General features: G+C 46.0%; 1 protein-coding gene and 1 pseudogene across 1 annotated transcript; one reads left to right on the top strand and one right to left on the bottom strand.

Annotated features, from left to right (window-relative positions):
- LOC112582059 overlaps nucleotides 1–9342 on the top strand; it is a 102607-nt pseudogene extending 93265 nt beyond the window's left edge.
- A 7372-nt stretch (nucleotides 9343–16714) lies between these two features.
- On the bottom strand, nucleotides 16715–19312 carry LOC112582141 (melanoma-associated antigen 9). The gene is made up of 3 exons (XM_044936586.2): nucleotides 19149–19312; nucleotides 18308–18400; nucleotides 16715–17958 (listed from the first exon to the last, which is right to left on the bottom strand). The coding sequence occupies exon 3, from the start codon at nucleotides 17936–17938 to the stop codon at nucleotides 17153–17155; it is 786 nt and encodes a 261-aa protein (XP_044792521.1). The 5' UTR covers nucleotides 17939–17958; nucleotides 18308–18400; nucleotides 19149–19312; the 3' UTR covers nucleotides 16715–17152.
- Nucleotides 19313–20524: the final 1212 nt, after the last annotated feature.

Below are 20524 nucleotides of genomic sequence, written 5' to 3'. Positions count from 1 at the left end.
CACGGCCATAAACACAAACAGGAGCAATGACACAAGTACATTTCTGCAAACATCTGTAAGAGAGGTGCCTGATACTTACCCAGCCAACATAGACAAACCATTTTAGCCCATGGGTAACTGTAAAAAGTCCCATTTTCTAGGAAAATCAGATCAGTGCTGTGAAAGAACAAGATGGTGGCAAGAGAGAGCAGCTCATAGAATGACAAGCTAAGCCAGTGCCCTCAAGTGCTGGGGGAGCTGTGGTGACATTAGGAGGAAATGGCCCATCAGGCACAGTAGGAAGGCAACTGAAGCTTGGGGCTGGGAGTGGAGTGTGCTACAGAATGGTTGCAGAAGTGTGAGATGGAGCCCTTCCCTAAAATATTCCCCAAGAAGCTCAAATTTTTAAACATCTAATCACTTTAAATGTAGTCCAAATAAACTGATTTTCACCAATTGGAACCTGCTTTCTTGGCATACTCTGAAAAACTGTACCCCAAACCTGCTGGGCATAGATAACAGTAACTGGGCATAGATGAGATAACTATAACCTGGAACCCATAAGACTTCAAGCCACTGCTGCCTTTCGGAGCTCTGACCCAGAGAGTCCCCATCACCCTCCGATTCCCTTTCCACTGGGACTTCTCTTGCATCTTGCCCTTCTGGGTGGTGAGTCTTTGCCATGATCTCTGCAAGATCTCTTGCTGTGAGGGACTTCCCTTCACATGCCATCCTGTCAAAGCACCGCCCATATAAAGCTTGTCACATGGCACTGCCATATCATGGTCATAATCAGCCCCCATACCTCAGACTCACGAACAATTATGTGTGAAAGTCTAGAGTCAGCTTTAAAATTCATACACCAGATTGTTAGATGTGGTTATTTCTGAAGGCAGGGCTGAATTTTGAGGAAACTTTGTAGAGGGAAAAAATGATTTGTCTGAAGTTTTAAAAGTTTTCTCAACAAGAGTGCATGTACCATTATCATTGTAATTACAATACATAAATAACTCTAACAACACGTTTGTTAGTTATTGTCACTCAGTCATGTCCATCTCCTTGAGACCCCATGGGGTGTAGTCCACCAGCCTCCTCTATCCATGGGATTCTCCAAGCAAGAATACTGGAGGGGGTTGCCATGCTCTTCTCCAAGGAATCTTTCCAACCCAGGGATTGAACCCGGGTCTCCTGCATTGCAGGTGTTTTCTTTACCATCTGAGCCATCAGGGAAGCCAAAATAGTTGCTGTATATCAGCTAAAGTAACTGCTAGTTGACACAACAGGCAAAACCTGAAGTTTAAATGGCTCAACTTGGGCTTCCCTGGTGGCTCAGACAGTAAAGAAACCGCTGGCAACGCAGGAGACAGGAGATGCAGGTTCCATCCCTAGTTCAGGAAGATCCCCTGGAGAAGAGAATGGCAACCCACTCCAGTATTCTTGCCTGGAGAATATCAGAGGAGCCTGGCAAACTTCAGTAAATGGGGTTCCAAAGGGTCAGACACAACTGAGCCACTAACACTAACTCTGATCTGAGGGGGCCCCAGTTCCATGCCGTTTCCATTCTGGAGTTCTACCATTGGATAGCCATGTTTGCTGCTGCGAGAAAGAGAAAGCACAGAAATGGCATCCTGGCTCCAGACGTGAGCAACAATGCTCCTTCTCGTATCTCTCGATGGCAATGGCTAGTCACATGACCCTTCCTAACTACAAGTGCACAGGCGATGTAGTGTCCCCTGTGTCTGGGATGGAGGAAAGGAAGACAAGATACAGACAAGCACTTGTAGTCTCTCTCGTATAGTGATCCACAGTAGGTGCTCAATTAAGAGTAGCCATTATCATTTGTTATGACTAGCTTCTTCATTTCTTGGAAGAGTTTCTGAGAAAGCCAGATTTGCCTTGATATCCTCCAGATACTTAAGTGCCTCCTATATGTCAGTTGTTTCCAAACACACTATCGCATTAATCTTACAAAAAGCATGTAAATGTCCGTCAGGTGGATTTGCATGTTACCACGTAGCACATTTCTGTACTTCCCTTTGCGATCCTGACTGAACACTGACTGTAACGTCAGTCGACTGAGAATGGTCTCTTTTGATGCAAGGCTGTCTTCTCCTGGGAGTTTCAGCTGCCTCCACACAACTGGACTTGCCCGAGCACCTGCCCAGATACCCTTAGGCACACTGACAACCATGACATTCCTGTGGGTCAGGTACCAGACAAGAGGCCAAGGAAAGATGGATAATTATTTTTTTATTTTAAAATCTGAGCTACCAAGGAACTGTTTCTTCACCTCAGAGGAGGATCCCACAGTTTTCAAGAGTTCAGCCTTGAAAACCTTGGCTCCACTTCTGTGGCCCTTCCTCATCTACCATGTAGGATGGAGGCTTTGGGTTTTGACCACCTAGTAAGCTCATCCATCTGGGCATGTGTTTGGTGGCCAGTTTCAAAGAAGACACCCCATTAAAATCCGGCTGGAAATGTCAGTGGTTTTTAAAAATCCCTCTCTTTAACTTCAGGTTTATATCCAAAGAACCTGCTGATTATGTGGCACATCAGAGTACTCACACACCCAACAGGAAAACATTTGGAGAATGTGTTGAAGTTGCCCAGAAGGATTACCAGGTGTCTAAAGGTTACTATCCAAAGCAAAGGGACTGTAGGTGTCGGAGGGGTTCCGGAGTGAGGGCTGGGACAGCCAGAGGACTTCTGCAGGGAGTTGGAAAGCTCTGTGTAGGGAAGGACAGGAGATCCTCCTGTGCAGCCTTCAGAAGGGGCAGCAGTGAGGAGCTGGTCAGACTGGCAGGTTCAGTTGGGCAAGAGGCCCCATGGCAGCAGCAGGGACAGGGCGCTGTCCTCACGCGCGAGGCACTGGGACTGGACAGAGACGCCAGCCCCCGGCAGAGTCAGTTCTCAGCAAACCCCAGAGCAGCCCCACAGTGCTTCTGATTCTCCTTGACCCCTTCCTTCCACGGGCCTGCTTTTTCTCACCTCAGAGGCATCGTGTAGCACTGAGAGAGGAAAGCGTGAGAGGTCAGAAGGTTGGGCCGCAGCCTGGGCGGGACAGGAAGGGCGGGAGCTCCAGAGGAATTGAGACCAGGGCTCGGAGCCCACCCCGGCTCTCCCTAGCACGTGGTCCTGGGAAGATGCCCAAGGCCCGCGGCCTCAGTTCTTCATCTGGGAGGTGAGCAGGGGTGAAGAGCCCCGTGTGTTGGGCTGCAGGATGGGCCTGAGGGACAGGACAGAGCTCAAAGGGTCTGGTGGCTGTTAGCCCTGTGATGGTGGGGCAGGAATCTCTCACACTGTTAACCCCAGAAACTCCCCAACTCTCTCCTCCTGCATTTTATTTTATTATCCTGTTCAGCACAGAATTCAGTCTCCTCCAGAGGCTTTTCATGTTTTGTTATTTAGCTTTTGTGGTCGATATTGTACTTCTCATTTGCTTCATTTTCTCTTCTTTAGTTTGCCAGGGTAGATTTTGGGAACAGAGACAGCAGCCTACACTTCACCACCATCTTGAGAGCTACAGGTAAAGCACTAAATCTATAAATAATTTAAGCAGACTTGAAATCTTTATAACAGTTTTCCCCCATAAATGAATACGGTATACTGCTAGAGACTTTTTATTTGAGACTATTTATTTGAGACTTTTTTCCCCATGCTGCTGCTAAGTCGCTTCAGTCGTGTCCGACTCTGTGCGACCCCATAGATGGCAGCCCACCAGGCTCCCCCGTCCCTGGGATTCTCCAGGCAAGAACACTGGAGTGGGTTGCCATTGCCTTCTCCAATGCATGAAAGTGAAAAGTGAAAGTGAAGTCACTCAGTTGTGTCTGACTCTTCATGACCCCATAGACTGCAGCCCACCAGGCTCCTCTGTCCATGTGATTTTCCAGGCAAGAGTACTGGAGTGGGGTGCCATTGCCTTCTCCGTTATCTATCTATAAATTTGTGTTGTAGTCTCTATTAAGATTTTATATATTTTGTTAGCCTTCTTAGGTAATTTTTGGATTTGTGTTGCAAATGGGGAATTTTTAAATTACATCTTCTAAATAGTGCTTTGTGTATGTGGCAAGGCTCTTGGTTTTACTGTAGTAATCTTCCATACAAAGTTTTTTCTCGTCTCTTATTAATTTGAGTATTCCATGTATCCATTTCTTTGAATTCCCTATGTGGATGACCATATTGTCACAAAACATTATCTTTTTCAATATTCATACTTCTCATTTCCTTTGACATTCACAGTCCTAACTCTCTGTTCCAGGGGATTTTTGCATACTACAAGGGAGAGCATGCATCTTTGATGTGTTCCTGTCGTTAATGGGAATGCATCAAACATTTCACATGTAAGTATGTTTGCTGTAGATATTAGGAAATGGAAGTTCCTTTCTAATCTCAATTTGTTAAAAGTCGTACTCATGTTGAATTGATTTCAGAGGCTATTCCCACATCCATTGACATGCTTCAATGTTTTCCCCTAATCTGTTATTGTGGAGAATTATACTTGAGCTATTTTCTAGTTTGAATCATATTTTCATTCTTTAGCCATAACCTGTCTGTTCATGTAATTCACTGCTATATTGAATATGCTATTAGTTTGCTTAGAATATTTGCTACTGTGTGGGTGAATTTTGCTCAAGTGTTCTTTGCATGGTAGGAGTGGGAGTACTCATCTGGTTTTATGGTCAAGGAGAGCTGGTCTGGGAGAATAAGTTAACTAATTTCCCAGTTTTTTTGTATGTGCTTTAGAAGAGTTTACATAAGATGGAGATTAGTTTTCCCTGACCATTGGTAGAACTGCCCACCCAAACTGCCTGTCTTGGAACATTTGAAGGTAGCTTGGGTGTTGACTACAGTTAAAGTTTGTATTGTTTAAAGTTTCCTGTTTCTTCATGGACTGATTTGGTCTTTTTAAAAAATTGTCCATTTCACCCAGAATTTCAAATTTAATTGCATGATATTTATAATAAAACGTTATTATTATAACAGATACTATAAAACACATACAGCAGTAGAGAATGGTATAAGGGACACAATATACTTGGCAGCCAGCATCAATCATCTGCAGTACATGGCCGGTCTGGTTCCAATGTACCCTCACCCTCCCCACATCTCTGCCAGTGGACTAATGTGAAGGTAGTCCAAGACATCAGGATGATTCATCTCTAAGTATGTCAGCATGCATTTCTAAAAGACAAGGAATCTTTTATAAAACATAAACCCAAAACAATGATCATTCCTAAAAATTTAAATGTTTTAACAAGAGCAAATATCTAGTAATTTTTCACATTTACCTTATACATTAATTTTTTTTTTTTTAGTTTGTTTGGATCACAAATACTGCCTATATATTGCGATTTTTTTTTATGTTCCTTGAGTCTTTTTTAATCAATAGGTTTCCCCTGCGTCATCTTTTTTTCTTGTAGCTTTTGTTGTGAAAAAAGCAGGTTTGTTTGTTTTTAATTTTATTTTATTTTTTAAACTTTACATAATTGTATTAGTTTTGCCAAACATCGAAATGAATCCGCCACAGGTATACATGTGTTCCCCATCCTGAACCCTCCTCCCTCCTCCCTCCCCATATCATCCCTCTGGGTCATTCCAGTGCACCAGCCCCAAGCATCCAGTATTGTGCATCAAACCTGGACTGGCAACTCGTTTTTCAAGTTTTCCATAATATAGACTGTGTTGAATGAAACAGTTTGGTGTCATTTAACACGTTTGGCCCCTCAGCAGTTGTTTAGATTGGTAGTTACAGGTAGAAGTTTGATTAACTTGTTTATTTACAAGACTGCTACCTAGGTGATGGCATGTAATTCCATTAAGAAGAGCATAATGTTTCTTGTCCTTTGTGCTGAGTTGGCAGTCACTGATGATCCTCTCCTTCTTTTACCCATTGAGGGTTGCAGAGGGGTAATTTGCAAAGTCTCTCATTCAGTTTTAGTTTATTACCTGAAATACTTTACATGTAGAAACTTTTCCTTGTCCACTATTTGCTTCTCTTGAGGGAATAATATAAGCATATTTGCTGTGCTTTTACATCATTTAAATGTCTTTGGCATCTATAGTTTATACAGTTTTAACTTATATTGTTTACATGTTATTTTTTTCTTTAGTATCTGCTCATATTTTTAAATAAAAAGTCTGTTCATAAATATTTTCAAGTAATTGGCATTTGTTTTTTGGCCTTACTGCTTTCTCTTTTTTTTTGTATTGCATTTTATTTTTATTTTTTAATTAATTTATTTATTATCATTGGAGACTAATTACTTTACAATATTGTAGTTGTTTTTGCCATATATCAACATAAATCAGCCATGGGTGTACATGTGTTATTTCTATACTTATCTTCATTATTTCCTACCTTCTCTTACTTAAGGTTTCATATGATGTTCATTACCTAGCTTCTGGAATTTCTTGGGTGATTTAAATAGCTCTTATTTTCTAATACATCTATTTAAGGCTATATATTTCCCTTTGAGCACCATTTTGCCTCTGTTGCACAAGCCATGCTATTTAACTCCATGTATATTGCTTGAATTATTTTTTACAAGTTCATTAAATCACTTTATTACTTATGCTGTTGGAATTTTTCAATATATGCCCAAAAACTAGTGAGTGTGAAAATTATTTTTGAGAAGACTGTGAAGATGATGATGAAAGATACATTATTTGGGGAAAGTTTCAGAGCCCAGGGTATTTTGTTTTATTATTATTATTATTAATTACAGAAGAGACAAACATTTAACTTCTGGTGACAGAGCTGGGTTTATACCAGGAATGCAAAGGAGTTTAAGACTAGAAGATCAGTCATTATAATTGGCTGCATGTAACAGTCAAGGATTGTCCAGGAAAACAGAAACCACTGTAAATTTTTACCATGGAGGGAGCTTAATGCATGGGGTTGGTTACAAAAGTGGTAGGAAGCCAAGCAGGAGAGAATTGGGAAACCCAATTATTAGCAACACGAGTAAATCATTCACCCCTAGGATGGAAGGACAAGGAAAGGAGACAGTGTTACTGGAACCTGGGTGTTGGATTCAACAGGATTCAGAGTCATGATGGGTCAACCTCATGGTTGAATGGCTGGAGCCATGAAGAATATGGAACCATTGAAGGACAAGCCACCTGATGCAGAGGAAGGAGAAAAATCTTTGACTGCTCTGTCTTCCAGGCTTCTAATCTTTTGCTCGTGTTTCTGGTTAGCTGAACCAAAATGGCAGCCAATTGTTGTCTAGTTTGATTGCAGCCTGCTGGAGTCGGCCCCTGTATAATCTAGAACAGAGCAAGGAGGAATGAGGGATGGATCTGGGAATGCATAAGCCCAGGATTGCCTTATTACAGTAACAGATTGAGTGAGAAAAATCAGACCTACATCAATACAGAAAAATATCTAATAAAAATCAACACCCAGTCATCGTAAAAATAAGTGTTAGTCCAAAGTATTAAACTGGGTAATGAGTTTTGGGGAGGAAGAGCAGAGACACAAAGTGCCATTCTTATCACATCATATCAAGGGTACGTTCTATCAACATGATTTATCACCATTGATATTGACCTTGATCATCTAGCTGAAGTACAGTTTGTCAGGTTTTCTCCTCTCTTGAGCCCAGATGCAGAAATAAGGAAGAGAGGAAGCTAGCACTTGAAAAATTTCCTAAATAACCAGCCAGAAATCACTGCTACCTGTGGCTAACTTGTCACACAGATTACAACCCAACAAAAAATATTCAGCCCTATTTCCTGCAGTGAAACAGAAATCTTCCAACATGGGAAACAATAAATAGGATCATGGTGTAAATAGAGGATATATGGGGGTTTCTGTCCAATTCGAGGGACCCTGAATATCAGAGGAAGGGGTGTGGGCCTTATTTGACATGCTAAGTCACTTCAGTCGTGTCACACTCTTTGCAACCCTACGGACTGTAGTCCTCCAGGGTCCTCTGTCCATGGGATTCTCCAGGCAAGAATACTGGAGTGGGTTGCCATTTCCTTCTCCAGGAGATCTTCCCAACCCAGGGATCAAACCTGCATCTCTTATGTCTCTGGCATTGGCAGGCAGATTTGTTTCCACTGGTGCCACCTGGGAAGCTTTTATTTTATGGATGGTAGAGAAATAAGCAGCAGAGTGACATGATCACACCTGGGCTGTCTCATCTTCCTCAGTTCCTCTTGGGAGTGGGATTTGGATCTGTTTTCTTATATACTATCCTCACTGGGTATGAGAAAGGCTTAAATGTTCTCAGTTTGGATGTACTCATGAATACCTCAAAAGAAGGGCACCATTTAAACTCCCATCTAAGAACAATCCTTTGCTCTTTTTGAGATCAAGTTGTTTCAATAAGACACACTTTCAGTTCACCTGTGTTCTCTCTATTTTTTCAGATCAAACTCCATCCAGTGACTGCTCGACATCATGGCCTCAAACCCAGGAAAGCATGAAGTCTTGATGAGGAGCTGAAAACACCAGCTGAGCATCCTCACTGTGTATTATGGACTCTCTAACCTATGGTCATGTGCACCATTGCATTTGCATCGGAATTTTGGTCTTAGGCCTATTTTTGTGCTTAGGTATCTATCACCTTACTGTCTTGACCTCTCTGTTGCTAGAAGGGTGGATTTGCTAACCAAACACAGTCTCAGGTCCTTTTGACTTAAGCAAAAGTGAAACAGAATCATAAATACTCGTTTCATACACTCACTTTTGGATAATAGTGACAGGAAGGCCAGGCCTGGAACTTGCACTGTGCAGCACTTGTTTCCTGTGTACTGACATTTGACACACACACTATAAGGGAAGGGCCAGAACGTTTATCCCGTTAGAAGAGTCAGAGGTCTCTGTGTCTTGAGTGTGCCAGAGGGTATTTCAGGAAAGGACTGGGTTTTATACTTCTGGAAGTCATCAGAATATTGTACTCCTCCAAACCTAAATAGCCTTCCTATTGTGCCTTGTTGGTCATTTCCTCCTAAATGCCACTTTGGTTCTCCCAGCACTTGGAGGACACGGGCTCAGCTTGTCATTCTGTGAGGAGCCCTTTCTTGCCATCATTTTGTTCTTTCACAGCAGTGATCAGATTTTCATGAAAAAAAAAAAAGGAATTTTTTAAAGCTACCCATGGGCTAAAATAGTTCTGTCTCTGTTGGGTATGTAAGTGTCAGGCACCTCTCCTACAGATGTTTGCAGAGATATACTTGTGTCACCGCTCCTGTTTGTGTTTATGGTCATGTTGACCTGTTAAATGTATTGATGCTGCTGCTAAGTCGCTTCGGTCATGTCAGACTATAGATGGAAGCCCACCAGGCTCCCCCGTCCCTGGGATTCTCCAGGCAAGAACACTGGAGTGGGTTGCCATTTCCTTCTCCAATGCATGAAAGTGAAAAGTGAAAGTGAAGTCGTTCAGTCGTGTCCGACTCTTAGTGACCCCGTGGACTGCAGCCCACCAGGCTCCTCTGTCCATGGGATTTTCCAGGCAAGAGCACTGGAGTGGGGTGCCATTGCCTTCTCCGGTTAAATGTATTGGGGGTCAAATAAACTTGATCCAACCAAATTGCAGGAGCCGTGAGTAAGACATTATTTAGTGAACACTTTCTGATCTCCCACTGAGTGCCAAGGCCCATGGTGGACACCAGGACCACAGAGTATGACAAGTAACCCTTACCCATTGGAGCTCACAATCTTGGTAGCTTAGTTGCTGCTAAGTTTTGACAATTTTTCAGAGTTCTGATAAAGTTGGTTCTGACAATTTCTGCTTGAGCTTTTTGATATTTCTGAGGTTCTAAAGATTTTCTTTTTAGAAAATTTTAAAAGGTGATATCCATTCTCTAATAGTTGTAGTACTATAAAGGTTATACATTTCATCAGGGGTGAGTTGAATAGTTTCTGGATTTTGAGTAATTTTAAAATTCCACTTAAGTTCTTGAATTTATGTACAGTACATAGATTTTTTCTTAGTGTTTCCTTTTTATCCTTCCAACATCTTTAGTGTAGGGCTTGTAGAATTGTAGTGATAGTCAGTATTTCATTTCTGATATTAGTCATTTGTCTTCTCTTTTTTGATTTTGTTTATCTGGCTAGAGTTTTATCAATTTTGTTGATCTTTTCAATGAAGCAGTTTTTTTTCCCATGATTTTTTTAATTTTTGATTTCAATTTTTTTCTCTTCTGTTTTTGGTGTGTTTGTTTGCAGATTGCTTTGGGTATAGTTTTCCTTCTTTTTCTAAGTTAACGTGGAAGCATATATTATTGATTGAGGTCTTTCTTCTTTCTTAATCTAAACATTAAATGCTATAATTTTCCCTCAATACTGATTTAGATGCATCCCATAAATTCCAATACGTTGCCCTTTCATTTTAATTCATTCCAGTGCAGTTTCTACTTCCTTGAGAATCTCTCTCTTACCTGTGGATGGTTGTTTAATTTCCAAGTGTTTTGAGATTTTTCTTCTCCTTCCATATTGTTTGATTTCTAGTTTGATCTTTTCTTGTCAGAGAACATACTCTGCATCATTTAAATTTTTTTAGTTTGTTTTGAGGATATAGGATTCTATCTTGTTGAATGTTTCACATGTGCTTGAAATAAATGTGCATTTTGCTGTGGTTAATGAGTGATACATAGTATTTGTGAATCACACAGGGCCCAGCCTGCCCCTTGGGCAATGGTTCAGTTCTCCACGCTTTTGATATTCTGTCTCTGGTGCGATTCCTGCATGTACAGCTCAGGTTGAACTCAGGAGTTCCTACAACTTGCTGGGATCCCTTGCTCATATTTGCTCTTCCCCACTATCTGCCCTCACTCTGGCTACCAGGAGACTCTCCTTCTGGTCCTCTCACACAGAGTGGGGGGTATTTAGTTTCCTCACTCTGCTGTGTACTTCCCTTGAATGGATTCGCCTAGATGACCAAGTAGTTAGATAACACAATAACAGCACAACAGTGTGGGATCTTAGTTCCCCAACCAGGGATCAAACCCATGCTCCCTGCATTGGAAGTGCAGAGTCTTAGCCACTGGACTGCCAGGGAAGTCCCGGTTTGTCCTTTTAGATTCCACATGTAAATGATAACAAACCATACTTATCTTTTTCTGTCTCACTTATTTTACTTAGCATAATGCCCTCAAGCTCTTTCCAAGTTGTTGCAAATGGCAGGATTTCCTTCTCTCACATGGCCGTATACTGAATATGTTGCATCTTCTTTATCCATTCATCCACTGATGGACGCTTAGGCTGTATCCATATTTTGGCTATTGTGAACAATGTTGCGATAAATGCAGGAATGCAGATATCTTTTCGATATCCTATTTTCATTTCCTTTTGATTCCCTGGTGGCTCAGATGGTAAAACATCTGCCTGCAATGCGGGAGACCTGGGTTCGATTCCTGGGTTGGGAAGATCCCCTGGAGAAGGAAATGGCAACCCACTCCAGCACTCTTGCCTGGAAAATCCTATGGACAGAGTAGCCTGATAGGCTACAGTCCATGGGGTCGCAAAGAGTCAGACACGACTGAGTGACTTCACTTTCATGAGTGACTTCACGTTCACTTTCACTTTCATACACTCAGAAGTGGAATTGCTGGATCACATGGTAGCTTCCTTGATTTTGTTCTTTGATGCACAGACTTTTTTTTTTTTTTGATGAGGTCCAATTTATCTATGTTTTTCTTTTTTTGGCCTGTGTTTTTGGTGTCATACCCATGAAATCATTACCATCTAAAATATTTATAGATATATAAATAAACACAGGATAAGAAGTACACATATAATTTGTTGCCCTGTCAACCAACGGGTGCCCAGAAGCAATGACCCTTCAGTACCAATGAGCACACTCAGCGCACAGATCTAGTTTTGTCAATACCATTCAGCAATAAAAGGAACAAGGGCTCCATGGAAAAATTGATGATTCTAGAATTGGGACAGGAAATATGGAAAATGAGCCTGAAGCATCTTGTACGGTGCAAAAAAAAAGTGCTCAAAAAACTTTCAAAAGAGGAAGCAACATTTCCAGGGGTATGACAAAGGTATATACAAAGGGATTTGACAGGAAAAGCTCCCAATGGCCAATCCGAGAACAATTTGAAAATTAAAATATATAAAGTTGCACTCTTGCCTGGAAAATCCCATGGACAGAGGAGCCTGGTAGGCTGCAGTCCATGGGGTCGATACGAGTCGGATACGACTGAGCGTCTTCACTTTCACTTTTAACTTTCATGCATTGGAGAAGGAAATGGCAACCCACTTCAGTGTTCTTGCCTGGAGAATCCCAGGGACGGGGGAGCCTGGTGGGCTGCTGTCTCTGGGGTCGCACAGAGTCGGACACGACTGAAGCGACTTAGCAGCAGCAGCAGCAGTATTGGATTTTAACCCAAAGTGTAATAAAGATACCATGATTCCATACTGAGAAACATAAATAATTTCTTAATTACACAAACAAGGATAGACAAGTGTTCCACACAGAAAAATTCCAGTTTATGCAGACACTCCCACTTGTAGAAAGTGGAGCATAACTCCCCACCCCTGAAGCATGGACTGCACATCGTGACTTTCTTCCAAAGAGGACAGGATGGAGAGGGGACATACAACAATCACTTTATCACATACACCTGACAAGCACTACCTCAGCCACATGATCAATGAGAGCATCGTCAGTGATCCGTTGTGCTAATAATATATACACTTGATACAATGTGATGAGAATAGGATTTTACATCTGTAAAATTCCTCCCCCAAACTTGTCATCCCAGACTAGTCATGAGTAAAATATCAGACAAATGCCAGTCACGGGACATGGTGCAAAACATCTACCGAGTACTCCTCAAGACTGTCAAGATCATCCAAAGCAGAGAAATGTTAAAGCTAAGAGGAACCCAAGGAGACATTACAACTAAATGTTAGGGTAGTTTCCTTGCCAGGATCCGGGAATGGGTAAAACCTATAGAAATCTGAGTAAAGCATGGGCTTTAGTCGATAACAAATAATGCATCAATACTTCCTCCTTAATTGTAATAAATATAACATATTACTGTAAGATATTAGGAATAGGGGAGACTGGGTGAGGAGCATAAGAGATTTCTGCTATTTTCACAATTTGTTTTCAAATCTTAAAGGGTTACAAGGGTTAAAAGGGTTATAAAGGAAAAGGTGAAAATAAAGTCTGTTTTCAAAATAAAAAAGGCAAGGAAATTTTGGGCAAAACATGCTGAGTACGTTAAAAAAAGAAACAGAAAGGAAACCAAACACAAGCACACAGAACCTGTAAGTGTGAAACAACCCTTGCTAAATTACCTTCAGCTTTTCCTGTCCCTTAACCTCCAATTCCATATAATATACTAACCAGGCCTCTTCTACCACAGAAACATCTCTGGATCCACTTTTTTCTCAAGCCCCACAAACACTGCCCTGATCCAACCTCATAGATGTTTTGCCACCAACCGAGGCCAGGTGTAGACCTGGAACCCTGTACTTGCTCAAAAACCGCTTTAAGACGTCCGCCAGTATTATTTGCCACAGAAGTCTGTCAAGATCTAGGCAGATCTAGGTGTCTTGCCAAGGATACAAGGGTCCAGAGCAAACCTTTAGCTGTGCGTACATGTGGGTGCTCCGTCGATCAGTCGTGTCTGACTCTTTGTGACACCATGGAGTGTGGCACAGCCCCCCACCCCGGCTCCTCTGTCATTTCCCAGGCAAGAATAGTGGAGTGGGATGCCTTTTCCTCCTCTAGAGTATCTTCCCACCCAGGGATCGAACTTGCATCTCCCACATTGCAGGCAGATTCTTTAACACTGAGCCTCCAGAGAAGCCATGAGGAAACACAGGGACTTCTCAGAGGAACAGAACATTGACTGAGAATCCTTAACCCAGGGGAGGTGCCTGTCCAATCTGTGATGCCCAAGGCAAGATTAGCTTGGGAACAGGGTGGTATGTATCCACACAGAGACTGCTGCAGAAGGTGCTGGATCCTGGAAATGACCCCCAGATAAGTCGGTGGGGGCGGGGGGCAGTTTGGGCCTCCTAGCAATCAAAGGCCTGAGGTTCTTATGTACCCAGAGCAAGAACCCAACCACACTTAGCAGTCGTATCCAATAAGGCGCATGAGGAGTACCTGTAATGAGAGCTGTCACATATACATCCTGGAGTGCCCCCTGGGGCTGTGGTCCCAGCCTTGGCCCCAGAGCACAGATGTCCTCATGGAGGCCAGGGTGGCAGCTCACCTGCAGCGGCATCTGCTCCCCACTCCCTCTCCTGGCCAGCCCCGGGCAGGTCTGATGAGATCTCCAGGGGCTTGCTGCTTCCATGTCTCTGGGGTTGCTGACCCTCTTTGCAGCCTGCACCCCTGGGACCCCAGATTCCTCTCCTGCCTGGCTCCTTTCTGAATCCTCATTGGAGTCTGGGGCCTCTGGCGCCTGGGTGAGCGTCCTCCCAGGCATCTGCTAGAGCTTGTCCTCTGCTTGAACAGCCTGAATGGGGGCACCAAAGTGCTAGCTGGCTCTGCAGGTGGCTGACCAGAAACCCCTCTGCCTCTCACACTCAGGCTCAAAAGCCAGGACCTCACAGTCACATTCAAAAGATCCTTTTACTGTAACACGTTCCACAGGGATTCCACAGGGAATGGTCTGATATACCTCAGGATCTTAGAGATGTGCCCCGCACTTCCATGGCAATGATTACTACTGAACCCACCACGAGGAGACTTGCCCAGGGGCTGCATCAAGTCCTGCTGGCTCCACCTGAAGCACCGTGGAAGGGGATGCTGCTGTGGGATTTCCAAATAAAGTTACACACATGAGGTCATCAGTACCAGGGCCTAATCCACTCTCAGTGTGTGGGGCAGGGTGGGGGGGGCAAGCAGGACAAAACCCAAGGCCAGGTTCCGGGGGAGAGGGGGCACTGTGGGCAGCAGGGGTCGGGGGCCTCGGGGCTGGGACCCACAAGGAGGACACCCCCAACCCCAACAGGGGCCTTTGGCAGCTGGCTGCTGCCCTCCTGATGGAGACTGAGCACAGCCCCGAGGGGGCTGACAGTGCAGCTCATGGCGGACGGGGGCGGGCTGTGGGTCTTTGGGGGAGGTGGGAGGAATTCCTGCAGCCAGCTCCCTGTGGGGCAGCCTCTGTCAGGGGTCAGAGGTGCAGGACTTTAGTCTCTGGGAGGAACCACACTCTGAACGGTGTGTGTCTGTGTGTTGTCCTGACTTGAGGATCAACCCCCAGGCACCTGTGTCCCTTCAAAACAAATGGTCATGACAAAAATGCTTCTGCTCAAAATTCACTGGTCACAGGTCATCATATGACCCTTCCTAAGTGAAGAGGCCTGGCAGGGTCGTGTCCCCATGTGTGCAGGGAGAGAGGAAGACAAGAGGTGACTGAACACCTGACATCTCTTCAATTCCATATTGCCTAGCAGATGCTCAACAAAGAGCAGCGGTTAAAATTCTCCCTTGTTTTGGGGAGGAGAGTCTGAGCAGGTCACATGGGTCTTGAAATTCTCCACCTTTTCCAAGTGTCCACTGACTACTTGGCAGCTGCCATGTATGTGGCCAGAATCACATCTGTTCCCGTTGTTCTCTAGCACTCAGCACAGAGAGCTGCCCCTCAGCCCCCTGCACCCATTCGCACCCCCCACTGCAGTGACCTTACCACCTCCTTAGGCCTGGAAGTCGCTCCTGCCTTTTGATGCCAGGCACAGCCTTAACCTGTGTCTCTGCTGCCTCCACACTTCTGAACCTGCCTGAACCTGGGGACGCTGGCGGATGTTGCATCTTTCCTGGCTACTACTTATTTCTTGTGTTATTCGGATCTCGTACTCCGTCCCCCTCTCCCCTGGAAATTGTTTTGTTTTCAAGACACCTCAGAGAATTGGCAGCTCAATTGGAAATGGAAGGATTTGTGTACCTTTTTTAAGTTTCTACCTCTGTCACTCTTAATAAAGGCAGTGAGAAAATAAACTAAATATTACTTAGAAGAAAAAAAAAGAAAACCACTCAGAATTGCTGTTCTGTGTTTTCCTCCCGGAGAATATATTATTCAATTTCAGTGTTTGTGTGTGTTTCGGAGTGGAGAGCAGTGTCTCCAGCTGGGCACAGCTCACTCAAAGATCCCAAGATTCTAGTCACACAGCAGGTCCTGTCCACTTTTGCAGCTTCTCTTCCCTCATTTCATCCAAATGAAATCTAGACCATGCTCACAAGTGAAAATAATGAAGTCCAGATGACCAAATAAACTGTTATTTCAATGTAGTTGGTAATCAGTTTCCCAGGGCAGAGAGAGGAGGGCCAGCACAGGGAATACTGGGCCATACATAAAAGAGCAAGATTCACATTTCTCTAGGATTCCTAGCAGATGGTGGGTAGAAGACACCTATTTCATCCCTGTGGTCAACAGCTATGGGACAATAGCCAGGACCCCTTCCTTCCTGCCCTAGAAAGAGATCTCTCTGGGGTTTATCCAAGAAGCAAAAGGACACCTCACAGCAATGATCCGTTTCAGAGATTCCCCTCACCCCCAACACAAACCTCATGTGACTGCAGCTCCTAGACCATCGCTGTAAGTGCAGGGGTGTCCTGCTTCTCCTAGTGTGTCCACCACTAACATGGCCTTTCACGGAGCAGAGAATCTGGACACGGCTTTGGAATAAATGCACCAGTGAGCAGGGGTCGCAGAGTGTCTGCTACTTTCTTTAATAACCAAGGAAAATTCAATAAACTGAGAGAATTTAGCTATTGTGAATGACATACAAGAAGGACATAAGCATGAATTCACTATAATTACTTTTATTGTCTAAATCTTCTCCATTCAGTACTATTGCTACATAAGTTCACATTTTCAAAACAGTTCTAATTCCTATCCCAGTGTATTCTATTCAGGACCACAAAACAAAATGGAAGACTTCCCAATCTCTTTTACAAAACAGCAAAACTCTTGTTTTTGAACTGGGTAACCAAAAATACACTGGGTTCAGTGTCATTCACAAAGCTAAGATACTGAAGTTTCTTTAACCTTCTCTGAAACCAAACTTTGAAAAATTTCTAAAGAAAACAGAGATGAATCCCCATGTTATCATAGAGAGCAGCAACCAAAGACGCTACACACATTGGTTCTCCCAACTGGCCTTCACTTCTGACTGAAGGCTGACTACTCCCTCTTCAATCACAGAGGGAAGGATCAAGCTGGCTGCTGCTCTGGCCCAGGCCCCCTATTCCTCCTCCCTTGCAGCCTCTGCAGACAGGAGTGGGAAGGCCCTCAAAGCCCTTTGTGTGATCCTGAGCGCAAATGCCATGACTTGCTGTTTGCTGGTCTCCTCATAGGCCCGGGGACCCCACAGGAACTCATAGCGAGCAGGGTCACTGTCAGGCACCTGCCGGTACTCCAGGTACCTCTCCCACACCCACACTTGGGTCAGCAGCTCACTGGGCTCCCCAAAGATGAAGTGCTCCCTCCCAACATACACCCCCATCCTGCTGAGTAATCCCCAGATCACCTCCGCAGGGGCGGGGTCTCCATTCCTCATGATCAGGCTGAGGACCAGCGCCAGGAAGCCGGCCTTGGGCAGGCCCTGCCCATCGCTCAGCCTGTCATCACAGGTGAGGCCCAGGATGGGGACCAAGACGTAGATGTGCTCTGTGGGATCCACCTTCTTCACCTCCACACCAAAGATCATCTGCAGGCACTCTAAGGCTTGACTGAAGACCACCGGGAAGTACTCCTGGTTATCCCTGAAGACCTTATTCAGCATTTCTGCTGGGGAGGTCAGCTTCTTGGTTCGATACTTGAGGAGCAGGAACTTCAAAAGGTTAGCCTTCATCTCATTCAGAATTTCTTGGGGCAAGGCCTCCACAGGAGTGGAGGAGGATGCTGGGTGGTAAGAGGCCAAGTCGGATGCAGCCTCCCCCACCTCAGCCCCCAAGGGCTGCGCCTCTACAGGGCCCTGGGCCTCGCCTGGGTCTTGAAGGTCTTCCTCGGGTTTGCTGAGCGCACTCATCTTGACCACGAGCACAATGCCTGAGGTTGAACAAGACATGGAAGTGAGGCAGAGGTACAGATGGGGACCAAGGGCCTCGGGGAGAGAGGAGGTGTGAGCGGCCTCAACTAAGAAACGCATCCTGGATGGTATGACACAGGCCACTTACAGGTCTCCCCTTGAGGGGTGCTCTCAGACCTCAGAGGAGCGCTCCTCCTGGGAGGACAGTCCCCTGGATACCCGAAAGAGGAAGTGAGGTGGCTCCCCAGGGTGTGGTCAGCACAGCCCGAGATTTCTGGGGCCAACAAAGTGGGAGGAATTGGGGCCTTCTGGGGTCCCCCCCTGTTCTGGGATAGGGAGCCTCTGGTTCACTTCAGGGCACCCTCTCACCTTGATTCCTGATACTGCCTGGACCTCCTCTGCTCTCTGAGCTCAGAACACAGGCTTCAGACCTCTGGCTTCGCCTCCTGGTTCCTGGAGCTCCTGTGAGAGAAATGGAGGTGACAGCTAAGGGCTGTACTGTGGCACAGCTCTGGGCCTTCTGTGCTGGTAGGAGGGGGTGGACTCTGTGGGTACACCCAGTTGTGTGGTGGGTCCCTTGTATTGCTCACCTTTCCCCTGGCATGGCCTGGACTGTCCCCTTTGGAGGAGTAGAAGGAAACTCAGAACAAGACACAAGCCCGAACAGAAAGCGCTGAGGGGCCCCATATGCGGCCGCACCTGCCCAGGGCCTCGCACGGGTCCTAGGCTAGGGAGCTGCTCGGTTCAGCTCCTCCTCATGTTCTTCCTGGCCTCCCAGCACTGACCACAGGGGAGGGGATCTGCTCAGTCCAGCCTCTGCCAACCTGAAGCCTCCGCCTGTAAAACCTCACCTCCCGAGGTCCCTAAGCCAGAGGTCAAGAAACTGCTCACCCTGCTCACCCCACTCTGGGCCCTCCAAGACCCTCTGGCAAGGGTCAAGAGCCCTCCCTGTTGGGGTCTAACCGCCTCAGTCCTTCCTTGCATGGAGCCTGAACTCCAGGCAGCACCCGGGGCTGTCCCGTCCGCCATTTTGAGACCTCGCCGCTTTCACAAGGCCTCCAGTCGCTCTAAGACTCGCATGTTACAAAGTCAGACAGGCTGAGTGTGCTCTCACCGCAAAGTCTCCCAGGGCCAACTACAGGGGTGGGGATCTGTGGGGTTCTGTCGGTCCTCACTCAGGGTCCCCCCAGTCCTCCGGCAGGCACCTCACCTTTCGTCTGCGCAGGACCTGGATTCTCGTCTCTCCGCAACTGAAGCCCCGCCCCTTATACCAGGACCCCGGTCTCTTGAGGACCCGGATGTTAGGCGGTCAGCACATGCCTGTTGCGCTCATCCTGCCCCCACGGTTGCCCTGGACTGACAACAGAGACGGGCTTCTCTGAGGTCTCCTCTGATTAGGGGTCCAGGGTCCTCTAGTCCCTCTTCAGGGTCCTCAGGGTCTTCAACCCTGCAGGACCTGGGAATCGGCCCCCCTGAGGCCCCGCCCCATATGCGAGGTCCCCAGTCAGAGACCCGGATGTCAGGAAGTACGGCCATGCACTTTGGGCTCATCGTATCCCAGGGCCGCCAAGGACCAACAGCAGCTACAGGCTTCTCTGAGGTCTCCTCTGATTGGGGTCCAGGGTCCCCTCAGTCGCCCCTCAGGGTCCTCAAATTGAAACCCTGGAGGAGTTGGGCTTCTTCCTTCGGCTCACCTGAGGCTACACCCCCTTTCCCAGATCCCCAGTTTGTCTGAGACCCAGATGTCAGGAAATGCAGCATGTGCTCATCCACCCTCTGTGCTCCCTGAGCCTTGAAGTGAGAGTCCCGCCTCTGGTCAACACAAGGGGCATCCCCAGATCTGCCAGAGATCAAGATGAGGTCCCTGAGGGAGGATATAAGGAACCCCACAGACCCCTGACCCTGCTGTCAGCCCTGGGCCGCCCTGGTGGTAGGATGAGCACTTGGCAGCCTGTTCTGACTTCCGCATCTGTTTCTCAGAGACATTAGCTTGGTAAGCTGCAGTCCATGGGGTCGCTAAGAGTTGGACACGACTGAGCTACTTCACTTTCACTTTTCACTTTCACATGCATTGGAGAAGGAAATGGCAACCCACTCCAGTGTTCTTGCCTGGATAATGCCAGGGACGGGGGAGCCTGGTGGGCTGCCATCTATGGGGTCCAACAGGGTCGGACACGACTGAAGTGACTTAGCAGCAGCAGCAGCAGCAGAAGGGGCAGGGCCTCAGATGGGCAGAAGGAAAGATCTTAGTTCTTTTGAGAGTCAAGGTGAGGACTCTGAGGGAGGACTTAGGGGACCCTGGACCCAAGAGCAGAGTGGGCTCTGGGAGGACATAGGGCTGATGAGCACATGCTGCATTTCCTGACATCTGGGTCTCAGAGAGACTGGGGAACCTAGTACAGGGGTCTGACTTCTTAAATCCAGATTTCAGACTGGTGTCCTAGTATAGAGAGCAGACTTACTGATACCCAAATCTCAGAAAGACTGGGGTCCTGGTATGAGGGTTGGGGCGTTAGTAGGGGAGGGGAGAGGAAAGAATCTGAAGTCGTACCTGGAGATAAGGTGAGGTCCCTGAGGGAAGACTGA

The sequence above is a fragment of the Bubalus bubalis genome, chromosome X, assembly GCF_019923935.1.
Source record: "Bubalus bubalis isolate 160015118507 breed Murrah chromosome X, NDDB_SH_1, whole genome shotgun sequence".
NCBI lineage: Eukaryota > Metazoa > Chordata > Mammalia > Artiodactyla > Bovidae > Bubalus > Bubalus bubalis.
Note: the sequence above shows the minus strand (reverse complement) of the source record. Positions and strands in the feature narration are given on the sequence as shown.

Bases quoted from the DNA above. Each gene is read 5' to 3' on its own strand.
- LOC112582141 (XM_044936586.2), bottom strand. From the start codon at position 17,938: ATGAGTGCGCTCAGCAAACCCGAGGAAGACCTTCAAGACCCAGGCGAG.